The sequence below is a fragment of the Tarenaya hassleriana genome, unplaced genomic scaffold (genome assembly GCF_000463585.1).
Source record: "Tarenaya hassleriana unplaced genomic scaffold, ASM46358v1 Cleome1, whole genome shotgun sequence".
Lineage (NCBI taxonomy): Eukaryota > Viridiplantae > Streptophyta > Magnoliopsida > Brassicales > Cleomaceae > Tarenaya > Tarenaya hassleriana.
The window spans coordinates 9,084,580-9,107,003 of NW_010960187.1; the positions used below are offsets into that span (position 1 = coordinate 9,084,580).

General features: G+C 33.8%; 4 protein-coding genes across 11 annotated transcripts in view; all 4 read right to left on the minus strand.

Moving 5' to 3' along the window:
- Positions 1-97: 97 nt before the first annotated feature.
- LOC104820855 (linoleate 9S-lipoxygenase 1-like) lies at positions 98-4,972 on the minus strand. Its single transcript, XM_010551485.1, has 8 exons — positions 4,657-4,972; positions 3,287-3,576; positions 2,598-3,171; positions 2,368-2,453; positions 2,173-2,280; positions 1,782-2,089; positions 1,159-1,425; positions 98-1,077 (listed from the first exon to the last, which is right to left on the minus strand). Exons 1-8 carry the CDS (start codon positions 4,853-4,855, stop codon positions 324-326), a joined length of 2,586 nt encoding a protein of 861 aa, XP_010549787.1. The 5' UTR covers positions 4,856-4,972; the 3' UTR covers positions 98-323.
- A 6,893-nt stretch (positions 4,973-11,865) lies between these two features.
- On the minus strand, positions 11,866-14,979 carry LOC104820863 (F-box protein At1g55000). 4 transcript variants are annotated; one of them, XM_010551522.1, is made up of 3 exons: positions 14,512-14,979; positions 12,560-12,976; positions 11,866-12,235 (listed from the first exon to the last, which is right to left on the minus strand). In XM_010551522.1, exons 1-2 carry the CDS (start codon positions 14,974-14,976, stop codon positions 12,599-12,601), a joined length of 843 nt encoding a protein of 280 aa, XP_010549824.1. In that variant the 5' UTR covers positions 14,977-14,979; the 3' UTR covers positions 11,866-12,235; positions 12,560-12,598. The 4 variants fall into 4 exon arrangements, with proteins under 4 accessions (XP_010549824.1, XP_010549799.1, XP_010549815.1 ...); XM_010551497.1 differs by having other exon boundaries at positions 11,866-12,249; XM_010551513.2 differs by having other exon boundaries at positions 11,866-12,249; positions 12,554-12,976.
- Positions 14,980-15,902: 923 nt separating this feature from the next.
- LOC104820887 (putative UDP-glucuronate:xylan alpha-glucuronosyltransferase 5) lies at positions 15,903-19,274 on the minus strand. Its single transcript, XM_010551534.2, has 3 exons — positions 18,490-19,274; positions 17,008-17,447; positions 15,903-16,414 (listed from the first exon to the last, which is right to left on the minus strand). Exons 1-3 carry the CDS (start codon positions 19,259-19,261, stop codon positions 15,941-15,943), a joined length of 1,686 nt encoding a protein of 561 aa, XP_010549836.1. The 5' UTR covers positions 19,262-19,274; the 3' UTR covers positions 15,903-15,940.
- Positions 19,275-20,825: 1,551 nt separating this feature from the next.
- Positions 20,826-22,424, minus strand: part of LOC104820894 — a 5,932-nt gene continuing 4,333 nt past the window's right edge. Inside the window, exons 10-12 of one of the 5 annotated variants that reach the window (XM_010551551.2) lie at positions 22,406-22,424; positions 21,762-21,933; positions 20,826-20,916 (exon numbers count right to left, since the gene is read on the minus strand). In XM_010551551.2, coding sequence (XP_010549853.1) covers positions 21,785-21,933; positions 22,406-22,424 — 168 coding nt within the window. In that variant the 3' untranslated portion in view covers positions 20,826-20,916; positions 21,762-21,784. The other 4 variants (XM_010551558.2, XM_019203405.1, XM_010551566.2 and 1 more) reach the window with 4 other exon arrangements.

Here is a 22,424-nt window from a genome sequence, read left to right on the forward strand (position 1 = left end):
ATTTTGGTATTCTTCAAGTTTGTACACACGACAACAATATTAAATTTTTTGAAATCGAAATTGTAATTAACAATATGGGTCCAAATACGGGAGAAGATATGATAACATTTTTAGAGTTTTTATTAAACCATACCGATACGGACCAACCAACACCGTGAACCGGTCCGATCGGTCAAACAAACCACCGGTTATACCAACAATGAAACACCTAACTTGCGGAACACGTAACCTACAATACGAACACACTTAACAACAAATGAAGAAAAGAACCGACGAGAAGAACAAAACACACACGAAGAGAAGATCCGACGGCTGAGATTTTATTAGATGGAGACACTGTTAGGAATCCCCTTACCAGTAATTCCACCTTCACTGGTCGGAAACAGCAAAGTGTACGGCATTTTCACCGGACCGTTCCTGTTCTTAAGCGAAACGTCTTCGTTTCTCTCGACGATCTTCTTCTCGATCTCGACCAATCTCTCCCCGAACCTCGAAAACGCTTCCAACGCCTCGTTTTCCGCCGTCCATTCCTTAGAATCTCTCTGCCCCAAGTAAACCTCATCAGTCGAATGCCTCGACAGGACCTCGATAATCGAAACCCCGAGAAGTGTCTGAATCTGAGCGGTGATAGTCCTCAAGAACACTTTTTCTGGGTTCTTCTCGAGTTCTTCGAATTCTTTACTTCCCTTCCGAGGCATGAACCTTCTACTGACAGTCGGACGGTTCGGGAGGTACCCTGCAATAGGGTACTGCCCGAAATTCACGGCTGCGTGGAGAGCAGAGGCAATCCATATGATTATAGTGCAAGAGTCTATGAGTTCTTCGCAGGTTTGCATCTTCGGCCACCAAGGTTCGGATTTTTTGTCACCGTGACCTTCTTCTCGAACCTCCTTCCACCAGGATTGGAGCTCAGTGTCATTCAGGACATCCTCGTTGGTCTTGTAGTAGAATGAGATGTAGTCTCGAACCCACGACTCGATAGCCGACCAGATCTCAAGCCCGTCTACCGCGTAAGGATAGTCTTTGATCCTAAGACGTAAGCCATTTGGAGCTTCCGGATCCTCAACCGCCATTCCTCTGCCATATCCGAAAAAGGTGATCTCGTTAAGTTATCAAATCCAAATGTTTTGGGGAGATTGATTATCGATTGGCATTTACCTCTTTTTGAGATCGGCTGGTAAGGCCTGGTCGGGGAATGTCCAGTAGTGTTTATAAATGAAAGATGACATTTCCATGGCGTATTTTGCGGGGTAGACTGTGTTCTCGAGGATTCCACCGCCATTGATGAGAATCTGCCTTGCAAACGCGTTGATGTTCATTGTGTCGCGGTAATGTGGGTCGAGAAGCTTGTAAACCGGGTGAAGAGCGCTTAGTTGCCGGTTCGTAGCGATCACAAACGGCTCTATAGCTGCGTGTGTGTTCAACCTACCACAATCCAAAATCAAAAACCAGACTTCAGATCATTTTCATAAAATCGTCTATGTTCAATTGCAGCAGAAAACAAGTTGAATCAAAATCTGCTTGTTTGAGATCGTAAACCCAAAACTAGATGGTTATCAGTCGGGGTTGGAGACGGGTCGGACACTCTAATTTTTCGGGTTATCCAAAACCGAAACCAAATGTCTCGGGTCTCTGGAGATATTACTGGCCGTATCCATTTTAAATTTAAACTCACTGTGGGATACTTGTGATACAGAATACAAGTTTAAATATGAAATTTCAGTTCTCTCAAAATAAATTTGGTTCTTTTGTAGTTACCAGAGCCAGAAACAGATTCTTACCAGTGGCTGATAAGCTGATGGTTACCGGAGTCGTTAACAGCAGCATAAGCCTTTGCCAATTGCCACAAAGAGTCGTCTACTCCTTCACCACTAGCTGGTGTATAAACCTCACTCACAGCTCCATATTCGTCGCCATCGGGATGAGGCAAGCTCAGCTCTATCGCCAATGGCTTCAATGTTCCATCTTCTTTCAAGAACAGAAGCGTCCTACTCGCGTATGTCTTTGTCGTAGTACCATTTACTCTTCTCAGGTATGGCATTAACGTGTCGTGGTGGTCTAGTATGAACAATCTTTCCTTTTGCAGTGCCTGTAAAAAGTGCCAGAGAATGTTGTTTAGAAATCTGAATTCTGTTTCATCGTATCACCGATTTTGATTTGATGATAACTTACCTCTTCCACGTTAAGCCCGTCGAGATTGTGCTCTATGTGGGTTTTGGCGATGGTACTGTTCTGGTTACCGTACTTTCCGATGTCAAGCTTGCTCTTCGGAGGAAATTCCTGCAAGTTAAAGTTAGCCATAAACATGGTAAGACAACAGAAGATAAATACAGTGAAGTAACGTTATCTGCTTGGACATGTTCTCACTTCGAGAAGGCGGATCACGACAGGGTTTAGCCCAGCAAGCATTTCTCTGGTGAATTCTTCATCAGTTCTCCACGCAGTCTTGTCCTCTGAAAATGAAAAAGAGGAAATGAAGAACAAATGATTGAAGGGCATTCATCAAAATGCAAGAGAACACTGGAGAAAGAGAGAGAGAGAGAGAGAGAGAGAGAGAGAGAGAGAGAGAGAGAGAGAGGAGAGAATTGGACAGATACCTTTGATGATCTGAGGCTTTGGATACTTGAGAAATTTTGCACCGTCGGTTCTGAAGATCTCTCTTAGAAGCTCGAATGGTATATTGTTCCTGATTTCATCAAAAAACGACTGATTTGGCAGATCGATTCCTTTTTCGTAGATCTCAAGAACATCTTCGAAAGAATCAAACTCCTTTGGAGTCTCGTCAAACACAGCCTCAAGCGCAGGCTGGATGATCTGTACGATAGCTTTCAGGTTGAATGCCAGAAAGTCGGACATCTTCAAGTGCCCAAATCTCTCGTCTCGTGGAACGTAGACATTTAGGCTCGATGTGATCGGCAACTTGCTCTCAGTGTTAGGATCTTCTTTAGTTGGTTTCCTCCCAGTTCGTCCCCTTCTCGGGTATGGATACTCCTCCGATCCTCCAAGAACAGGTCGAGGATTCTTGGGAGGGACACCGAGGTCATTGTAATAAGCGTAATCATATACTCTGTCCCATTCCTTGAGCTCTCCTTCGCCAGTTCCTCTTAGGGCAACCAGCTCTTCTTCTCTGTAGGTGAGAAGAGGCTCTGGCGTCTGGCTCGGAAGATATGTCTGCACAGAAGGAAAAACGTTGAACTTTACACGATTTCTTGATCCATTAATTGTGCTCGTTCTGAAAACGCATTAAGATGTTTAAACCCAAATGCAAGAAACAGAAATGTAATACCTTGTTGCAGAAGAAAACTCGGTCTTTCTTGTAGTTCTTAGCTGGGTAAACCCAGGAGTTGCAGACGAAATGGACTGTGCCATGGCCAGGGACGTCTTCGAGGGTGAGGCTCTTGAGATAAAACTCGCTGAAATGGTTGTTTCTGATCGTGAAAGCTCCAGGGAATCCGAATCCGTTTTCGCAATCGAAGGTGACTTTGAACGCAGATTCGCCGACCGTTAGCGGAGTGACCGTGGTGATCCAGTCCTCCAAGTGAGCAGGTTTCCCGAGTTTACCTTTCGACCCGTTTTCTAACATTTTCGGCAAGAAACAGAAAGAAGAATTAGCATAAATCCAAAAATATACTTCTTTTTTCTTGTTTTGGAATCAATATGCATCTATTAATCTGAAAGGCAGAAAGTTCGTGAAACGTAGACCAAAAGACGTGGACTTTTGTGTTCTTTATACGGTCATTTTTCCCATTTCTGAAGAAATTGACGAAAAGTCTTACAGATCCGATCAATCCAACAGATAAATTGAAATGAAACAGATATGTGAACGACAACATTGTTTTGACGACAAACAAAAAACAAAAGAGAACACAAGGGGACATTTTAAATAAAGAGGGAATAAATCAAGAAAAATATTCGAGCTTTCTTGCTCAAGAAGAAATAATATTCCAATATTGGACCGGTTCAAAAATTAAGGAGAATACGTCCAAAAACAGCTTTAAGCCTTAACCGGACCGGTTCCGTCCGGTATAGCATCATGCTATGCAAAATTAATTATTATACTAGCACGAAATAACCGGTTTTCTAGACCAATGAATTTTCGCTCTATTGCTCAAAGAAATCGTGAAATATTAATTTAATTTTTATAAAATTTATGATTCTTTCGCCAGAAATATAACTGTTTTATGCGACAAATAATTGAAGTACAAAAATAGTTCAAACGATAAAGTTACTAAAATTAATAAACATATCGTAATTACAAAAAAAAAAAAATCGATACTCTTCCTGTTCTAGATCAGATAAGTATCGATCTCTCGTTAGAAATCATTTTCAGATTTTCAATATTGAATTTGATGTATTTGGAGAGACATAATTTTTCTAGTTTGTCTTGCAGTTGAAAACTACAGTTAAAATGCCAATTCACTAGAAAAATATGGGATATAATTTAAGTTACATACCCCTGAAATTGCATAACAAAAAATTCAAAGCAAAAACAAGCAAGCTTAAGAAATTTCTGGAGAAATCCAGAGAAAATGATAGAAAATGGGAATCGAGTTTCCTTAATCGGAAAGAAAACGAAACAGATAACGACGATCGAATTAAAATAAGCAAAAAAGAGGCGAAGAATCAGTTCGAATCTCGAGGAAAATGTATAGGAACCTGAATCTGCAACATCTGAGCTGATGAGTCGAAGAGTGACTTTGTTCCCGAGAAATTCATGGAGATGATCCAAAAACGAAGCGTTGAAATCGTTGAAATCGAGAACGTTCTTCTTCATCAGAACCACCATCCCCTTCACCTTCGTTCCGGCGCCGGCATCATCGCCGCCGGTGAACAGATCCACCAGTTGTCCGATCATCGTTCCACCGAATCTCCGACGAAGAGAATCTCAGATTCGCGAGAATTTCAAATCTGATATGCCTCGCTCTCGCTCTCTTTTTTATTTCTCTGAATTTTTTTCTTCTTCGGAGCTGAAATCTGTGTAGCGATGGAGGGACAATTTCTGTCAGTTGGGGTATTTATATAGGAGAAAACGGTGTGTAGATTTTTAAAAAATTAATTAATACAAACATTTTTTTAATAGAAAAAATCTATTTGCTACATAAATAATATTATATTCATTTGTTGACCGATAAAACGATGTATAGCTATTATATTTAACTTATCCAAATTAAACTTGATTTAATAGGTAAACCAAATTTAATATTACGGTCCGGTTAATTATGTATGTGTATACATGTATTTTAAAATTTTAATGTATGAATCATGTCATGATAATTAAATCTTTATGAAATTAAATGAAATAATACAAAATTTTTAAAATAAAAAATTCTTTAAATACAAAATGAAAATTCAACCAGATAAAATTATATATAATTTGTAATCGATTAAATACAATTTTTAAAAATTAGCTTTCTCTAATATAAGACAAAATTAATTGAAAAATAAATCAATATTAAATACAATAAAAAAATTAAAAATTTAATATAAAACTTAAAAAATATAATTTTCTAAATTTTAAAACTTGAATATAAACAATATTTAAATATAAAATATGTATGCTTATATGAGATTAATAACAAGTGCGTTTTTAGGATGAATAAGGATCATTTAGATTTCAGCTAATAGTTTTGTCAAGAAAAAGATAATTAATGTAAAATACAAAAGTAACTATTAGTTTTAATAATATAATATGATTAATCGTAATTCTCAAGCTCATTCTGTAATAACAGGTTAAGCCTTTACCACGTAACTTTAGAGAATATAGACGTCAACAGATCTAGTTTAAATTTAATTATTATCATAAGAAATATTATCAAATAATATATACATATATATATCACTTAATATACTTGTAGAAATATTATTTTTTTTTATCTAAATTTGTGTTAAAGTGATAAAAAAAATACTATTTTTGTATGGTTTTGCAATAATCCAGGGGAATAAGTTTTTTTTAGACCAAAAGCCCAAATTGGTCCGCCTAAGAATGTAGATATCTTCGTATACCATTTCAAGATTTAGGTTCCGCCTCCAACCACGTACTATGAATTGAATATTATATATATATATATATATATATATATCACTTGTCTTGAATAAACAATAATATATTAATTATTTTCATTCAAGCAGCCATTAGAAAATATATACACTAAATTAAGTTATTGGATTGTGTATACACGTCGGACTATGCTAGTGGTTATTCTATTTATATTTTTTTTTTAGGACAATGGGTGTATATTCAAATTATATAAGACATAAAAATTAAAATATTTTTACGACAATATATCCCAATTGTTTTTGTTTTTTTTTTGTTAAAAAAAAGTAATAAACACCGGCAAAACAAAACAAGATAAAAAAAACTTTTAAAAACTACAAAACAATATCACCTACACTATATATTGAAATGTAAATAACTTTCAATTTTTGCAATATAACAAAAATATTGCATAAGGGGACCAAAATGAAAGAGTCATATGGTCTGGCCACAGTATTTTAATATGATAAAAAAAATCAATTTGCTTCATATATATATATATATATATATATATATTTGTGAGTAAATGAACCAACCATCTTAAATATTTATCTATTGCATCATATACCCACTTGAAATTCATATGCACATGCTTATATTTTATTTCGACGCTTGAAAAATAATTGGAATAGTGGTCCAATAACTTCACAAAACGACAAAATTGTCTCTAATTAATATTCCATCTATTTTTTTTTTGTATGAATACATTAATTTGAAATCCAATGTATTCAATAATTCGTTGACCTACTAAAGATTGGCGTTTGTACCTCTTGGCATCATTTCAAGAGATTAAGATTCTTCTGTTTAGTTTTGGGAGAGTAAAACTTAAATTTCCAAAAAGAATATATATATATATACATATGTATATATATATTCCAAAATTTTGTAATGTAACACTTTTTAACAAATAAACTTGTAAAACAAATGTTGTCAAATGGATATATACACTGTTGAAATGAATGTATCACACAGACATATTTGATTTTTTGTCTCCCTTTAATAAAATGAGTCCATTGATATATAAAACTAAAAGTTATGTGATAATAGTAAATGAATTCCCATAATCTTAATTTCCACTTCCACAATAATATTTACAAACTGAATATTTATAAAATTTATTAAAGACTAAATTATTCTTATAGTCTAATCCAATCTGATCATATATAGTTATATATCATTCAAATTTGATATAAAAATTAAATAGATAAATTTTAAAGATAAAAATAATTAACTTTTAAAAAAATCACAAATAAATAACAAATAAACAAAAAATCGAAGAAAAATAATATTTTAAAAACTAAATGTTTTTATACATTTTCCCCCCCAAAACAACTAATTTATGTATGAATTTGGTACAGTAAATCTACCCTCTTATATATATTTTGGGTCGGCCACTAATTTCACAAAGTAAAAAGTGTGCATTTATTCCATACATGATTTAAATAACGAATACTTTTATCTTATCTAATAAGCTTTGTCTTCTTATTCCTAAATCCTATTTTGCGTGTAACACACGCGCTACGATGCCTCTTTTTATTCATAAAATATTAATAGTACGTGAAAAAAATAATACTAATAGTAGCTATTAAAACTTATATATATATATATAAGGCATACTTGATCACATTTCATATATAAACACGGTTGTATTTGTGGAAGTTTTCCAAAAATTAATAATTGCAATAGAGGATTATTCGGGTTCACCCAATAAGGCTAATATTAATTTGCTAACTTAGGCATTTTAGGCTTTGATAATTCGTCACCCATCGGTCCATATGTAAATGTACAATATGTAATCAAGATTTAAAACTATATACGCACGTCTCGATTTTTACCACTTGCTAAAATAAATACCTTATTATTTATATAAGTTTCCAATTTCTCTTTTATCTTGTTTGGGAAAAAGAGTGTCCGCATTTTTCTTATTTTCCTCTTGGAATTAATATAAGGAAATCCTAATAAAAGTATATCAACGTTCCATTTTTTTTTAAATAAATACCTTAATTTTCAGTCATGATATAAATATAGAAATTATTTCAAAATTACATAAATTTTAAATAATATCACAATTGAATTTTATTTATACGTATTGCTAAAAATATATAAAATTATTTATCCACGATATTACCCAAAATCTTTGCAATTTAAGCAAGCATATACAATTTTTTTTTTCTATTGCACAAAATTTCATGTCATTTTTTGATCAAGGATCTCTATTATATTAAAAAATGATTATATATTTTTAACAATTAATTGATTAAATAAATGATTAGATATTTATGTATTCTGGTTAGTTTTTTTCATCTATCTTCTACTTATCTCTAAACCGAAAATTTTTAACGTAGAATTGCAATTATAATATTATTGTTCTATCGTTCTATTGCTGGATAAAAATTGTTTTCCAACAATATCATTTAGAGTTTAGGTGATTTTGATTAAAATTACATTCAATGTATTTAAATTTATAATTAAAATATCTCAATATTTAAAATATTAATAATACCATCTTCACCAAAAAAACATTAATAATATAATATGAAAAAGTACTTGGGTTCGGTCAAATGATAGCGTGTTAATTCGCCGGCGGCTTACTTGGAACCTCACACTTAGTATCTCATAATATATAATCAAATAGAAATAAACAAATTATGATTAAATTATTTAATTTAAATATACTTTTCTAAAAATAATATAAGATTGGCTAATTTAATATATTCGTAGACGTCGTGTGGACGTAGTACGTCAATTTTGAATCGCAATTGCATTAATTTAGAAGAAGCGGTTTCTAACCATTGCTATATAAAAAAACATTATTATTTTCTCCTATTTCAAAATTTTAGTTTCAATTTTGCAACCAAGTTTAAAATAAGATAATTCCAATTTTCTCATGAGCTGTCAATTGAGATTCGTGAGATCCATAATATAAGTTGCAGAAAGTCAATAAGAAAAGGTCAAATATTTGTTTCTACACGGCCTAACATTTGTTTATAATGATTATTCTTAATTTTAGAGATATTGAATCCCAAATCTCCAATAGTTTGTGCATTGAAATAATATAACTATCATATTTTTTTTATATTATATAATTAATATTTTGTTTATTGTGGTAGTTTTCATTTTCTCTTTACGGGATGAAAATATATAATGCCAGTTACTATTTTATTTTTTTTTAACAATATTCATATTTGTATTTTTTTTTTGACAATTTATACGTTATCTTATTGTTATTAGCATCTAACTTTCAAAATTGCATAATATTTCAGAAATGCTATTTCAATTAAATAAAGCGACGATACATTTAGTGGTGATATATATATATATATATATATTGATTAAATTTATTAGTCTTTTACCAAATCTTGGTTGGATCGTCCATTATTCAGTTAGCAGCCTTTTTAGAGCTTATGGTACGTATGATCTGATCTTTAAAATATTAATTGCATTTTTCCATAATATTTGATCATTATCCTCGTTTCTGAGATGGTTACGTGCCTTTCACGTGCATAAATTAAATATATACAATGTTATATGATATAATATATATATATATATATATATGTATATGTATACGTATATATTATGTCAATTTCATAATATATAAATACACACATGACACATCACGTATATTAAATGATGATAACAGTGAGTGGCCCGTCGACTTTCTGGTGTAGAAGATATTGTATGATAGGTCTGAAAAATATACTAATGTTTGCAAAATAACCAATATTATTATAGATATTGCATTTTTGTAACTTTATAAAAGCTTTTGACATATTTTTTTTCATGACAAAAATGTTTTATATTGGTCATTTATCTTCAAATATATCTAGGCACAAAAATATTTTTTTTATAGGTATGATCTTACCAGCACTGTTTTATAAAGATTAAAACGAATTTTAATATGTAAATTTAAGAATATATATATATATATATATAGGGTGGACCGACTGCAAGCTCCAAAGCCACCTCGTTATCTAAGACAATGGTCTTCATCTATGAATATGAGATGGTGAAGAAATGATAAGCAATACGGAGGCAATAAAATTATTTTTATAACCAAAGTTATCGTAATATGCGAAATTCGATTGCATATATCCTAAACCCTAAAACGAGTTTCCAAGAAAAAATAATTTTTAATTAACAAAATATATATGTATCGTCTATGTATGTGTGTGTGTTCTTGCGTACAAATAAGGGTTATCCAAATAAATTTGACTGAGTTCATTGTATTGAGAAACCACAATCCAGTCAAAAGGTGAAGGCTGCCCGTAACATCAATCAATTTTTTTTTTTTATTGAACTTAACATCGAATATTTTGCAATATTAACATCAATATTTTTTGGTGACCCCATAATTGATAGCGATAAAATCATCCTCAAGATTTTGGGTTTAATTTTTTTTATTGAACGTAACATCAAATATTTTGCAACGTTATCATCAATATTTTTACTGTATCAAAAAATTTGTGTAATAAAAAAATAATAATTCTATTGTAGAATCATTTATTAGATTTAGAGGTTTCTCCTTAGAGAGAGACATAAACAAAGAGGGGAGACAGATTTGCTGGTGTTTGAAAGTTTTTATTGTATTTAAATTTTTTCTAGATTCATTTTTTTTATCATATGAATTTATATATTAAAAATATCTGAAATTTGATTCTTTAAAAGATAATTTATTAAGAAATATATAATATATTTGGGGTAATATTTTATCATGCATAGAAAGAAAAAAAAAAGACGCGATAGTGTTACAATGTGTTTAAAATGATTATTTTTAATAACATTTTATAAAAAAAATGTTATTTTTTAAATGAAATACGATACACGAGAATGGAAAAAAAAAAGGAAAAGTCTAAAATCCATTGTATCACATTCACATGCGATACCCCAAATTGTGAATCTCAACCTACATGAAGGAATCATCTTCAATAACCCCATTAAATATGTATACTGTTTGTACAATTATAGAGCATATATATATATATATATATATATGCAATCATTTAGGCACCGCGTACGAGTTTAGTCTTGTAATAGTAAGATTTGAAAATGATGCACATTATGCATTTAATGCATTCAAAGAATATATCCTAAAAGTGGAAAGATTCTCTTTGATGGGTCGGTTGTTACTTGTTTTAGACCAAGACGTCTTTTTTTATCATGGTTTTTATTACAGGAACGAATGCATTATTAATATTTCATTTTTTATTATATATTCTCATATAAAAAATTTGTGCATTTACCATTTTAATTGGTGTATAATATATTTTAATATAATGGCGCGAGGATGCAAAAAGACGATCAATCGATTCTAACGTTAGATTCATGAGGTTCTAGACAAATTTTCAGAGATTTAGGGTAACTAGTATCTGATACGTGTAAGGTTTTTATGCATATTTATAAAGTGTATAACGTCTCGATCGTTTCCAAACTGATGACGTGGCATAAAACTTTTCAAGTCAAATGTTGTAATGGGCTTCACGGGCCTTATTTTTATGTCTTGGGCTTTCTAAAACAAATTTATTCAATTATGACCCATAAAACCATAAGAGATTTGTTATCAGTGTTTTCGGGCATGTAATCATTAAACAATAGAGAATAAAATGACTTGCAAAATGTTATTTGCTTATATAATCACATAATGCTAAATCAGGCACAATTAACATAGGTTTCTGCATAACAAAAAAAATTCTAAAACTAAAACAAGGGAATATGTGAATTAATTAAAATCTTTGTATTATTTAGTGTTTTTGTTTAAAAAAAATATCAAAAATTAAAAATTTGGAATCAAAATTTAACAGAACTGTACGATTTCTTTTTCCATCACCATATCAATGAAATGGTCATTTTATTCAACAAATAAATTCCCAAGTGGCGGCTTTAACCAATGCTAGATTTAACATTTTGATATAACTGATGTACTAAAATTATATTTTAAAATCGTGGATTTTTATTTTTCAACTTTCCTCTCAGACACAACTGTTGCTGAATCAAGGGTCTAATGCTCAAAGCTCTGTTCAAGGATTCAGGCATTTCTACCAAACGCAACTACGTAGAAAACACAAACAAGCACATAGATATAAACATATATATATATATATATATATATTCATCCATATTTACCTCTGTTCAGTTATATGAGCAACGATGTCTCCTGTCTGAATCCAAGCTTAAAAATATACTGAGGAGTGATCTCACACCCTGCAAGAGACAGCCTACGAAAAGATTAAAAAAGAGCAGCAGATTCATCCAAACTCTCCGAGTTTACTCTACATTGATCATACATGAGATATGTATATGTATACGCATAGTGGCGTTACATATACATAGTGACACTGACATCTACATGCATGTTTTACCATTCCAGAGAGACGACTCTGTGTTAGTCTAAAGTCGATCTATGTTCTTCAAGAACGCCTCATTTTATGTGCAGACGCAATCGGGAGAGAGTAAAGGATTCGTGTTACTGGATGTGTGTGTGTGTGTGTGTATAGAACATCTATGCAGACAGATACATACGTTTACCTCGAGTTGGCTGTCTGAGAATGCTATTTTTTTCAGTGTCTAGCTTTGGCCAGCCTGCCTCTCCCACCTGAGATCAGCTGAGAACTCGGAAAAAGCGGCACGGGGATTCCCTTCTGCGACGGCCAAGTAGTACTGAGCAGTTCCATCATCCACTTGCATGCTTCTCCTTAAAGAATTGATTAACCTTCGCTTTCCTTCGGCTGATAAGGTGGATAGATTCAACGTGGAGGCAGGCCCGCTTTCGGGTCCTCCTTCAAGGTAAAGCACGGCTACTTCTCGTTTAGCATAAGTGTCTAGCTCAATGTAGCAAGTGCTGTTCACGAGAATATCCGGGTTGCTTATAGGGATAAGCAATCTTTCTCTCGAGTAAATCCCATGGTCACTCATCATGTTGTTCAGCCGCTTTATGTCCATAACCTACACGTTCAAGCAAAAGAAGAATAATTCAAAGGCATGTATTGAACAAATTAAGAAAAAAGAAAAATGATTTGGAAAAAGATTATATGAGAACAAGTGTAGATGAGGTAACAGAAGAAGAACAAATGAAGAGACTGATTTGGGACTGGCATATCACACTGACAGGACAAAGCTACAATCCATTTCCTAATTAAGATTATCTCTGTTCAATAAAAACAGAAAAGCCAACTCCAAAGCTAGACAAAACCTCTGACATCTCAAATTTATGCAAGTCCAACGTTCTCCATCTCATTATCTTCTCATATCAAGTGCATGAGTCTGGGATGGTCCCAGTCAAAGTCTAAGAGAACAATGCACTAAACTGCAATGGCTTGTTCCTGAAAATACTTTGTTGCTAGTTTCATTACATAGGGCATAATGGATAGGAAGTAATATAACTACCTACTAAGTACTAAGTTACTAACACAAAAGCAGAAACTGTTAAAAGCACATACAAGGAAATTATAATTCTAATTAACACTTAAGCCAAAAGAGCAACCGCATGCCTATGAACCTAGGATCGGGTTTTACTTTGCGTGAAGACTTTCTCAATGTCATCTGATCTGACCCATGAGCTTCTAAAAATAAAAAGTAGAATTCAGACGAGGATAGATGGACCCCTTGAAGTAGGAGTTATGAAATCTATCTTTGGTTTAAGTTTCTTGGACATTTTACAGAATGCACTGAAACATAACCTATGTTCCTTCCTCATGCAATAGACCCAACAACCACAATAGATGAACTCTTAGATTCTATTTTGATGCAAATTAGAATGTATTAAATGTGACAAGGGAAAACTACAATTGACTACATAATCGATTCCCATATACACGATTTCCCTGAAGGAGACAAGCCACATGAAACTGAAAAACATTGAAATCAATGGTATTACTGTAAAGTTTCAATCACCCGCTACATGCAACAGCAAAGACAAGAGACTTATGTAGGAAGAGAAATGGAAGTGAATCAACAAAGAATAGTTTACTCTGGCACAACATTGTTTTATGATGTTCCAAAGACCAGTTTTACAGCCAAACATAAAGTTCTTCATCTATCTACATCTAAACATTCATACATTGAAGTATGATAAATGCTTAAGGCAAGTACATTTCAATCTCTCCTCTTCAAGATTTTGGTTAACTCAACCTAACAGTTTCAAAATATACACAAATTTTTAGAACTTATCTCAGAAACTGCTAAATGAACTGGATATTTCAGAAAATCCTACTGATTTCAATTCCTGGGTATCGCCAATCACGATTTTAATTCAGACGTCCATTAAATCACTGATAAAGCCAACTCATACATTCGTTCTTTATTTTCCAGCAATTTTCTCACAGATCAACTGCATAATTCTTAAACCACTAAGAACTTGATTCACCAACAAAGCCAGAATCATAAACCACACATCAAAATTCCTTTTCAGATTCTATTCCTGCTTTTTCAGAGCAACCACAGAAAACATCTCCAAACCAAAACGAATGACCAAACGGTACCTGGACCGAGTATTTGACGGCGAGGCTTGTGACGCTATCTCCACGCGAAATCCTATGCGAGATCGCGAACTTCCAGATCCCATTGTCTCTCCAGAACGATCCCGACGCCGGCTTCCCCACCACCTCCTTGATCCGCCACGGTGAAGTAAAAGCCCGAACCACCATGTCTTCCTCTCCGGAGACGGAGTTCCAGAGACGGCAGACGCAGCTCGCGCGGGCCAAATCGGCCACCGAAAGCTTCTGGAAGATCAGCCGCAACGTGTCGCGGCACGCTAGGGCCATAAAGTGAGAGTTCATCGGCGAGATCGTGACGGCGGAGAAATCGGAGACGAAGATGACGGCGGAGATGGCTTCGTCGCCGGCGAGAGGTTCCGTGAGGGACTCGCCGACGTCGTTTTGATCGCAGCAACAGCCCATTTGAGATTCCGAGAGATGTGGCTCGCGTGTGTGTGTACGTGGCAGCATATTTATCCCTTTATACTCTCTTTATATTACAAGACGAAAATATGATTTCTTTTTTTATGTACTTAAATATATGCGTTTGATTTTTTTTTTCCATGTCGATATTTTATTTAAACATCCATATTGTGTTAGAAAGCGTCATGCGAATGAGCATGATAATGTTGATCATCATGGTCATGATGGTTACTACAACACCAAATTTCGAGACAGATTCCGATGGGATTCTGATTTAATCAAGTTAAAATCTAAATAAATTGGAAATATATGATCAAAATTATGTATTTTATTGAATCACAAAGGAAATGGATGAAAAAAAAAAGTAACACGATATATAGAAAATTCTAAAAATCCACAATGTACCAAATTTACTTTTCTTTATAATGATATTCTTGCATAAAAAAAATGAAATTATTACTCGATGTTGTGAAAAAATTAAATTTTTTTAGAGAATAACCCAACAATGAGAAATAAAATATATACAATAGGCAACATAAATTCAAAATACAATAGTCTACAAAATATGAAATTTAATATTACCATAAAATATACGAATTTTAAAATTTCTGCAAAATGTATAAATTTTGCAAGTATTTGTATAAACTCATAGTACTTGTTATATACGGTAATTTTTTAAATTAAATTATTTTCCTTATTTTAAAATAGAATATTTTCCGAAAATAAAAATGCATTACAAAACACTAAAATATTTTTAATAAATATAAAAACAAATAATATTTTGCAATATATCCGGTTATTCCTAATTACACAAAAAAATGATGAGGAAAAAAAACATTTCTGAACGTATTTAAACCGGATTAAATCTTTTCTGATAATTCCCTCTATCCTTAGGGTTTGTATGCTCTTAGAAATTTATACATATATCCCACATCCCGAATCATAAACCATACAATATATTCCTTTTTAAAAAAAAAATATAAACCTATATATATTAATATCTTCAATAAATTCAATGAAAAATCTTCTTTCTAGGATCCTTGACTCGAATCTCCCAATGCCTACCCTCATCAAAGCCTTCGCCCCTCGAAATCTTCCGCCATTTCTCGATCCTCCCTTCCGTCTTCGGACTAAGCCCGCAGAAGCCCTTCAACTCCTCCGACATCCGATCGTAGACTCCCCACCACTTTCCGTGGACGGAGTCGCTTGCGAACACCCTCCGAGGTTTCATGTCCCAGTTGCAGTCGTAATCCCTGTAGCACGCCCACGGCTTCAGGCCCAGGTAGTGAACTCCGTACACGCCGTCGCTCAGCTCGCGCCTAGGGTTGCTCCTGCCGAAGAACTTCATCGTGTTCACGCGCTTCGACAGTCTGTGCCACCAGACGAAGTTCTCGTTCAGAAACCCTTGGTCTCCTCCGTTGTACGACTCGATCTTTAATGATTTTCTCTTTAGATCTTCGAACATGCACTTCGATGGCTCCAGAACCTTTTTTTTAAACAGTACAAAAAAACTATATATTATAAGAGAATAATTAATGGTATTATATATCCTAATATATATCCTATAATTATGTAAATGATTTGACCTAGGTTTCTACTTTATCTTATTATTGTAAATAGAATAGAGATCTAGATCATTAAATTACTTGGATAATTTCGATAATACTTGTTATAGGAGAATAAAGGTATTATTGTAGTTCTGTAAATTATTTAACCTAGGTTTCTATTTTATTTTATTGTTGTATAGAACAACGTGTATAGAGAAAATACGGTATAGAAATAGAAATGTAGGTTAGGTTAAATTATTAACATGTTATACTATTGTATAGAACAATGTATATAGAGAAAATACAGTCAAAAAGGTATATATTGTAAGAGAATATGGGTATTCTCGTGATTATGTAATAGATAAAATACAGTAGAAAAGTATAGACGTAGGTTAAATTATCTAATTAATTACGATATTATATACTTGTATTCTTGTGTATATATATATATAACCAAGATTTAGATAGATGATCATAAGGTTATAATGCCATATTATATATGACTATATGAGTAGCGGTGTAATTGCATTACCATGACTCCGGAGTTGAACAAGTCTTTGTCGTTCCCGGCAGCAGACAACTGGGGGTAGAAGAAGAGATGATCAAGATTCTTTAACACGACGATGTCTGCGTCTATGAACACCAGCTTGTCGTAATCCGTTACTTGCCAGACACGCAACTTGCTGTAATTCCACTCGTTGTAAGAGCCTTTTCTGGCCAAAGGACTGCGGATTCTCTCGACCCGCCGGAGTTCCCAACCGGCGGCTCGGAGGCCGGAGAGAGATCTGTTGGTTAGAGAATCGTCGTGGAGAAGGACAAGATCTCGGGTCGAACCCGATTGCCTTATGCTCTGTGCCAAGGCTATCGCCCCGCAAACGTAAGCCTCCGACGAGTGGAGAACCGTCACATAGGCTTCCCGTCCCCGGCCGAACGTGGAGGTGACCGGTGGGGCGGTGGTGGTGGCTTCTTTGCCTTAAAAAATGGAAAATAAAAAGGTGAGCTTAATAAGGTGGAGTAATGTTTAAAAAATAGAGATAATATATGGTTAAAACAAAAAAGTTAATTAGGGTTGGATTAAGAAAATGAGAAGTTAAAAGAAGAAAATTTGGTGAAATGGAGACTTAAGGAGAGGGTTATATGGTTAATTAGCAGGTGTAGGGTTGTTAAAGATAGGGTTACTATAACGATGGTTATGATTAATATATTTAATCTGCACCTAATTACATTTTCATTTAAATGTTTACGGAGCGAAAACTTATTAATGTTTATGAAAATATAATGATGGTTATGATTAATATATTTAATCTGCACCTAATTACATTTTAATTTATATGTTTACGGAGCAAAAACTTATTAATGTTTATGAAAATATAATGACGGTTATGATTAATACATTTAAGTACAATGGTTATTGAATTTTGAAATCCGTTAAATATTTAAAAAAAAAATTCTTGAATCAACTAACGCTGAATTGAACTATCATAACTCTACTAATAAAATGTCTTACTTAAAATTCAAATATTTTTTTTTTATAAAAATGGCAAACATAATATAATCCAAATCAGGTTGTAATTAGATATAATCTCATACAAAATTAATCACAAACTTTGGTCTTCCCTATTTATTAATGTTCTGAAAAAAAATGGAGCTTAGGGATTTTATCTTGGATCATTTTTTTGACATTAAATATTATTTCTATTATTCTGAAGGAAATTAGATCCTTATATTCTACTTCTAATCTACAAGCATTCCAAACTTTTTGGGGAAAAATAATAATTATGCTATCTAAATCGCACCAACATTATACTAAATCAATTTCTACATATTGTCGTTTCAATTTATAAAAAAAAAGTTGTGAAAATGTAAAAGAAAAATCATAAACATATAAAAAAAAAGCCTCTAAAATATGTGTGTATATATGTATATGTATATGTGTATATATATATAGCACTTCAATTCAATGCACTTATGTATATATACATGTATATACTTATAGAAAGATTAATCAGAATACCTGATTGAGCAAAGGGAGAAGCAATGTCGCATGAACCGACGGGCATGAGGAGCATTTGTTTCAACCTCTCGAGATTAGGCTTATAAACCCAATAATCTCCCACGCGCCTTACGCGCTCGTCGCACCGGAATATCTCATGCATGGGCCCACAGAATCCGACGAATACAACGTAAACCGTCCGATCAATCTCCCTCCGGCCGCTCTCCACCGCTAGATTCGCCGCCGCTAGATTCACCTGTAGCCTGAAAACGTCCCTCAACCCTCTCTTCGCCGACCAACCCTGGCACGGGATCTTTGCCACCACCACGTCCACGTCAGCAGATTCCGGCAGGGGGATCTCCGGGCACTTGGGCACTTCCCACCTGTGATCCTCGTCTACCCACTCCGGGAAGAGATTGCTCCACGTGAGATTCTCCGGCAAGGGAACAAGTGGCACGTGAACGGTCTCCGAGATCGACGGTCCAAGCGCCTCGTAGCTCTCTAGCTCGTTCTCGGCGACGTTGAGGAGCCCGACTCGGATCCTTTTCTTCTCCGGCAAGAAATCTCCGACGAGTCTTAGCCATTTAGGGTTTTTGGTCACCGGCGGCGACGGAAGACCGGTAATTTTCGCCGGAGAATTGATCTGAGACAGAAGAGTCAACGGTTTGAAAGTTAGAACCAGAACCAAAAGCGACGATGAGATTAATATGAGATAAGTGATGAACAATTTTTGGTTCGGTTTGGCTCCCATGGTTTGATCTCTCGTTGCTCTCCACGTTCGTACTTTTGACATATATACACTTGTATGAATCTCCATATAGTTGTGTATGTGTATGTATATATGTGTCTGACATAAAAGGTTTCATTTGCATGGACGCACGTTAGTGTGGAAGTCAATTTGTTTCTCATTATTATAAGGCTCTTCGGTTGGAAGTTCTTATTAATCCCACGCGCGCGTGTAGCGCGTGTTGTGCTTAGATTGGTAACTTTTTTTTAACTATAGATTGGTAATTTTAGTCATTCAAGAATATATATATATATATTTACCTTTGAAGAACTGTGATTTTTGTCATTTATTATTTTACCTTTGTATTAATGAATTAGTTCTTCCTTCCTGTTAAGAAGATATATACATATATATGTATGTATGTATGTATGTATGTATGTATGTATTTTTTAATTTTTTTTTAAAAAAATTTTGTTGATGATGTATCAACATTTTCATATACGAGGCAGTTGACGTGATTTCTCACCTATATTTTCAATTACAAAGTCTAGTGGCAATATTCCTGCACATCGTTAACGATTATGATGATTTATTTATTTCTTTTTGTAAATTTTTGTATTAAACTAGTCTTTTGAGTAAAATAAATATAAGGTTTTTATCCTATACATAGTTTTTTTTTATAGAAATCATATATTGATATAAGATTTTTTTTTCTAGATACATATTATTTATTCTGCATTTTTCCTACGTTTAAATAAAATAGAAATGTAGAATTACAAGTTGTTGAAAAGGTAGAACATTTAGACTAAAATTTGATAAAAATAAATAAAATATATTCTCTAAATATTATTTCTAGACATTGAATGTTTTCTACGTATGTTAAATGTTGAGTTATAAAGCAACCCCCGGGCACCTATGAAGGAAAGGTTGATCCAACGAAATGGCACTTTATAGTAAACCATTTTTTGGAAAAAAAATTTGACACTTTATAATAATTATCTTGACGCATATATTTGTGTATATATTTTTTTAATGAGTACAAATCAACATTTAATGACAAAACTATATATTTGCGTCGTTTATACGCGCTGCACGGGAGCGCGTGTGAGGTGACCGTGCAATCCTACGACAAAACGATCAGGGTCTGTCATTAGAGTTACATGACACAACAAAACGGAAGCCGAGACATTTGTATTTGCCAAAGGCAAATCTAATAAATAAAAACAACGGAAATAATAAAATTAGATAGTAATGGCATTCTATTCTTCTGTACGTGTAGAGATAATATAAAATACGTATTCCTAAACTCTAAAATTAGTTGCGTCTATTTACATATACATACGAATTATAGATACGGACTCCTACATTTTCTTTTTTTTTTTAAAAAGGAGCAAGTTGTGAATGAAACAATGGCAATAAAATTCCAATAAGTGGCCTTTTGGACCAACGAACGTACATTATTATATGTTATAAAATGTATGTTGGTGTAACATATGCGTGCATATATTAATATTATGGCTATGTAAAATATTAGGACGGCCAAGATTCTGTGGAATGCGGACTTGCGTGAGGAGTGGATGCCATTATCTTCTTTCTCGTTTGGAATTTAAATATTTGTTTCGGTGTCGGATGAATCGAATAATGAATAATTTCACACGTATTATGAATATGTGTAGGATTTGGTTGGTGATTGTCTTGATAAAGAGAGCAAATACAAATACCTACAAAAAAAAAAATAGAGAGGAGATTATATGATTTTATCGAAATATAAAATCATTTTATTAACTGTAACCATCGAATATAACAAATTACAGAGAAGCAAGAACAAGGGCTAATTTCCATGTGTACAAAAAGAAAAAAAATTTTGATGAGATGTTTACTTCACATTGTCAAACCTTAGTGAATTAAGACTTTTTGACTAGTCATACACACACACACACACACCCCCACCCATACATACATACATACATACATACATACATACATACATACATACATACATACATACATACCTTCTTTTTTTTCCCCCTTTATTATAATTTGAAATATTCTCTCCGATCTCAATCTCTCTTTCAATCCACACTTCAAACACACTCTCTCTCTCCGGCTCACGCAGCGGGTTCGTAGTCCGAAACCGCTGAATCGCCGAGAGGTTTCTTCCCACAGTCTATAAAGCTTAAACCGTATCCTCATCCAACCATCGCCTGTAATACTACAGGTACACATAAAATCTCCTCTCACAAATTCCATTTCTCAAGGAAAAAATTACACAAAAGTGTCGAGACCTCAAAATCAAGAAAGAAAATTGCATGATTCAATACAAACATTTACTTCTTCTATTTGTAAAATATATGGGTATATCCTCGGACGAAAACCCAACCCGATTGATATAAATACACGACCAAACGACCCAAAAGAGGGTTTTTTCTACGTTCCAACGGTAAAATCACGAAGAATGAATCAATAAAACACGATACAATACACTGAAAACAAATGCATAGGCACATAGATTAGATATATAGTGCGTACTAAGAAAGATGGGAGAGTTCTTTATATCCAGACTCACCTGGTTAAGTCTGCTTTGGTCGGCTAAGGCCAGATTGATACAGATGTCGGGAAAGATTGGTTACCGAGAAGAGCCTGAGGAAGATGAGGGGGATCGCGGCTTATCAGATTTGCCCACAGATTCGCAATAGCCACCAAGAAGTGCTTACCGTTCCATTCAACGGTCTTCATCCCTGGTTGATACATAGATTTGGTAAAACACACACAATTGAAATATAAAGGCTTGATTCCCGTCTATCGTTACCCAGAGCCAGAAATTTAAACAAAAAACAGTCAGGCTTTGTATTTTTTCAGCAAACGAAAACGTTCTATACAGGCAAAAAGCTGGTCATGTGCTCTTGCTTTAAAAGCACACGTCTATAAAACCAATTTGACGGTCTTATTGGGATCAAAACAAAAACTGGAAAAAGCATTCAGACCCTTTTTCAATTCCACGGCCATCATCCAACAACGATGCCTTCACCAGCAGGTCCCAGCCATATACGGACGAAAACCAAACTGTAAAAATAATTCATTTCATTTCCTATACATTCCCTAAAATAATCCAATCTTAATCGGAATGAACTGAGAGCTTAAATCTGTAAAATTCCTTGTTGTAACGAGAAGCCAAGGAATAAAACAATGAAATGAAGTACCAATGCTTACCTGGTATGAGCTCAGCAGG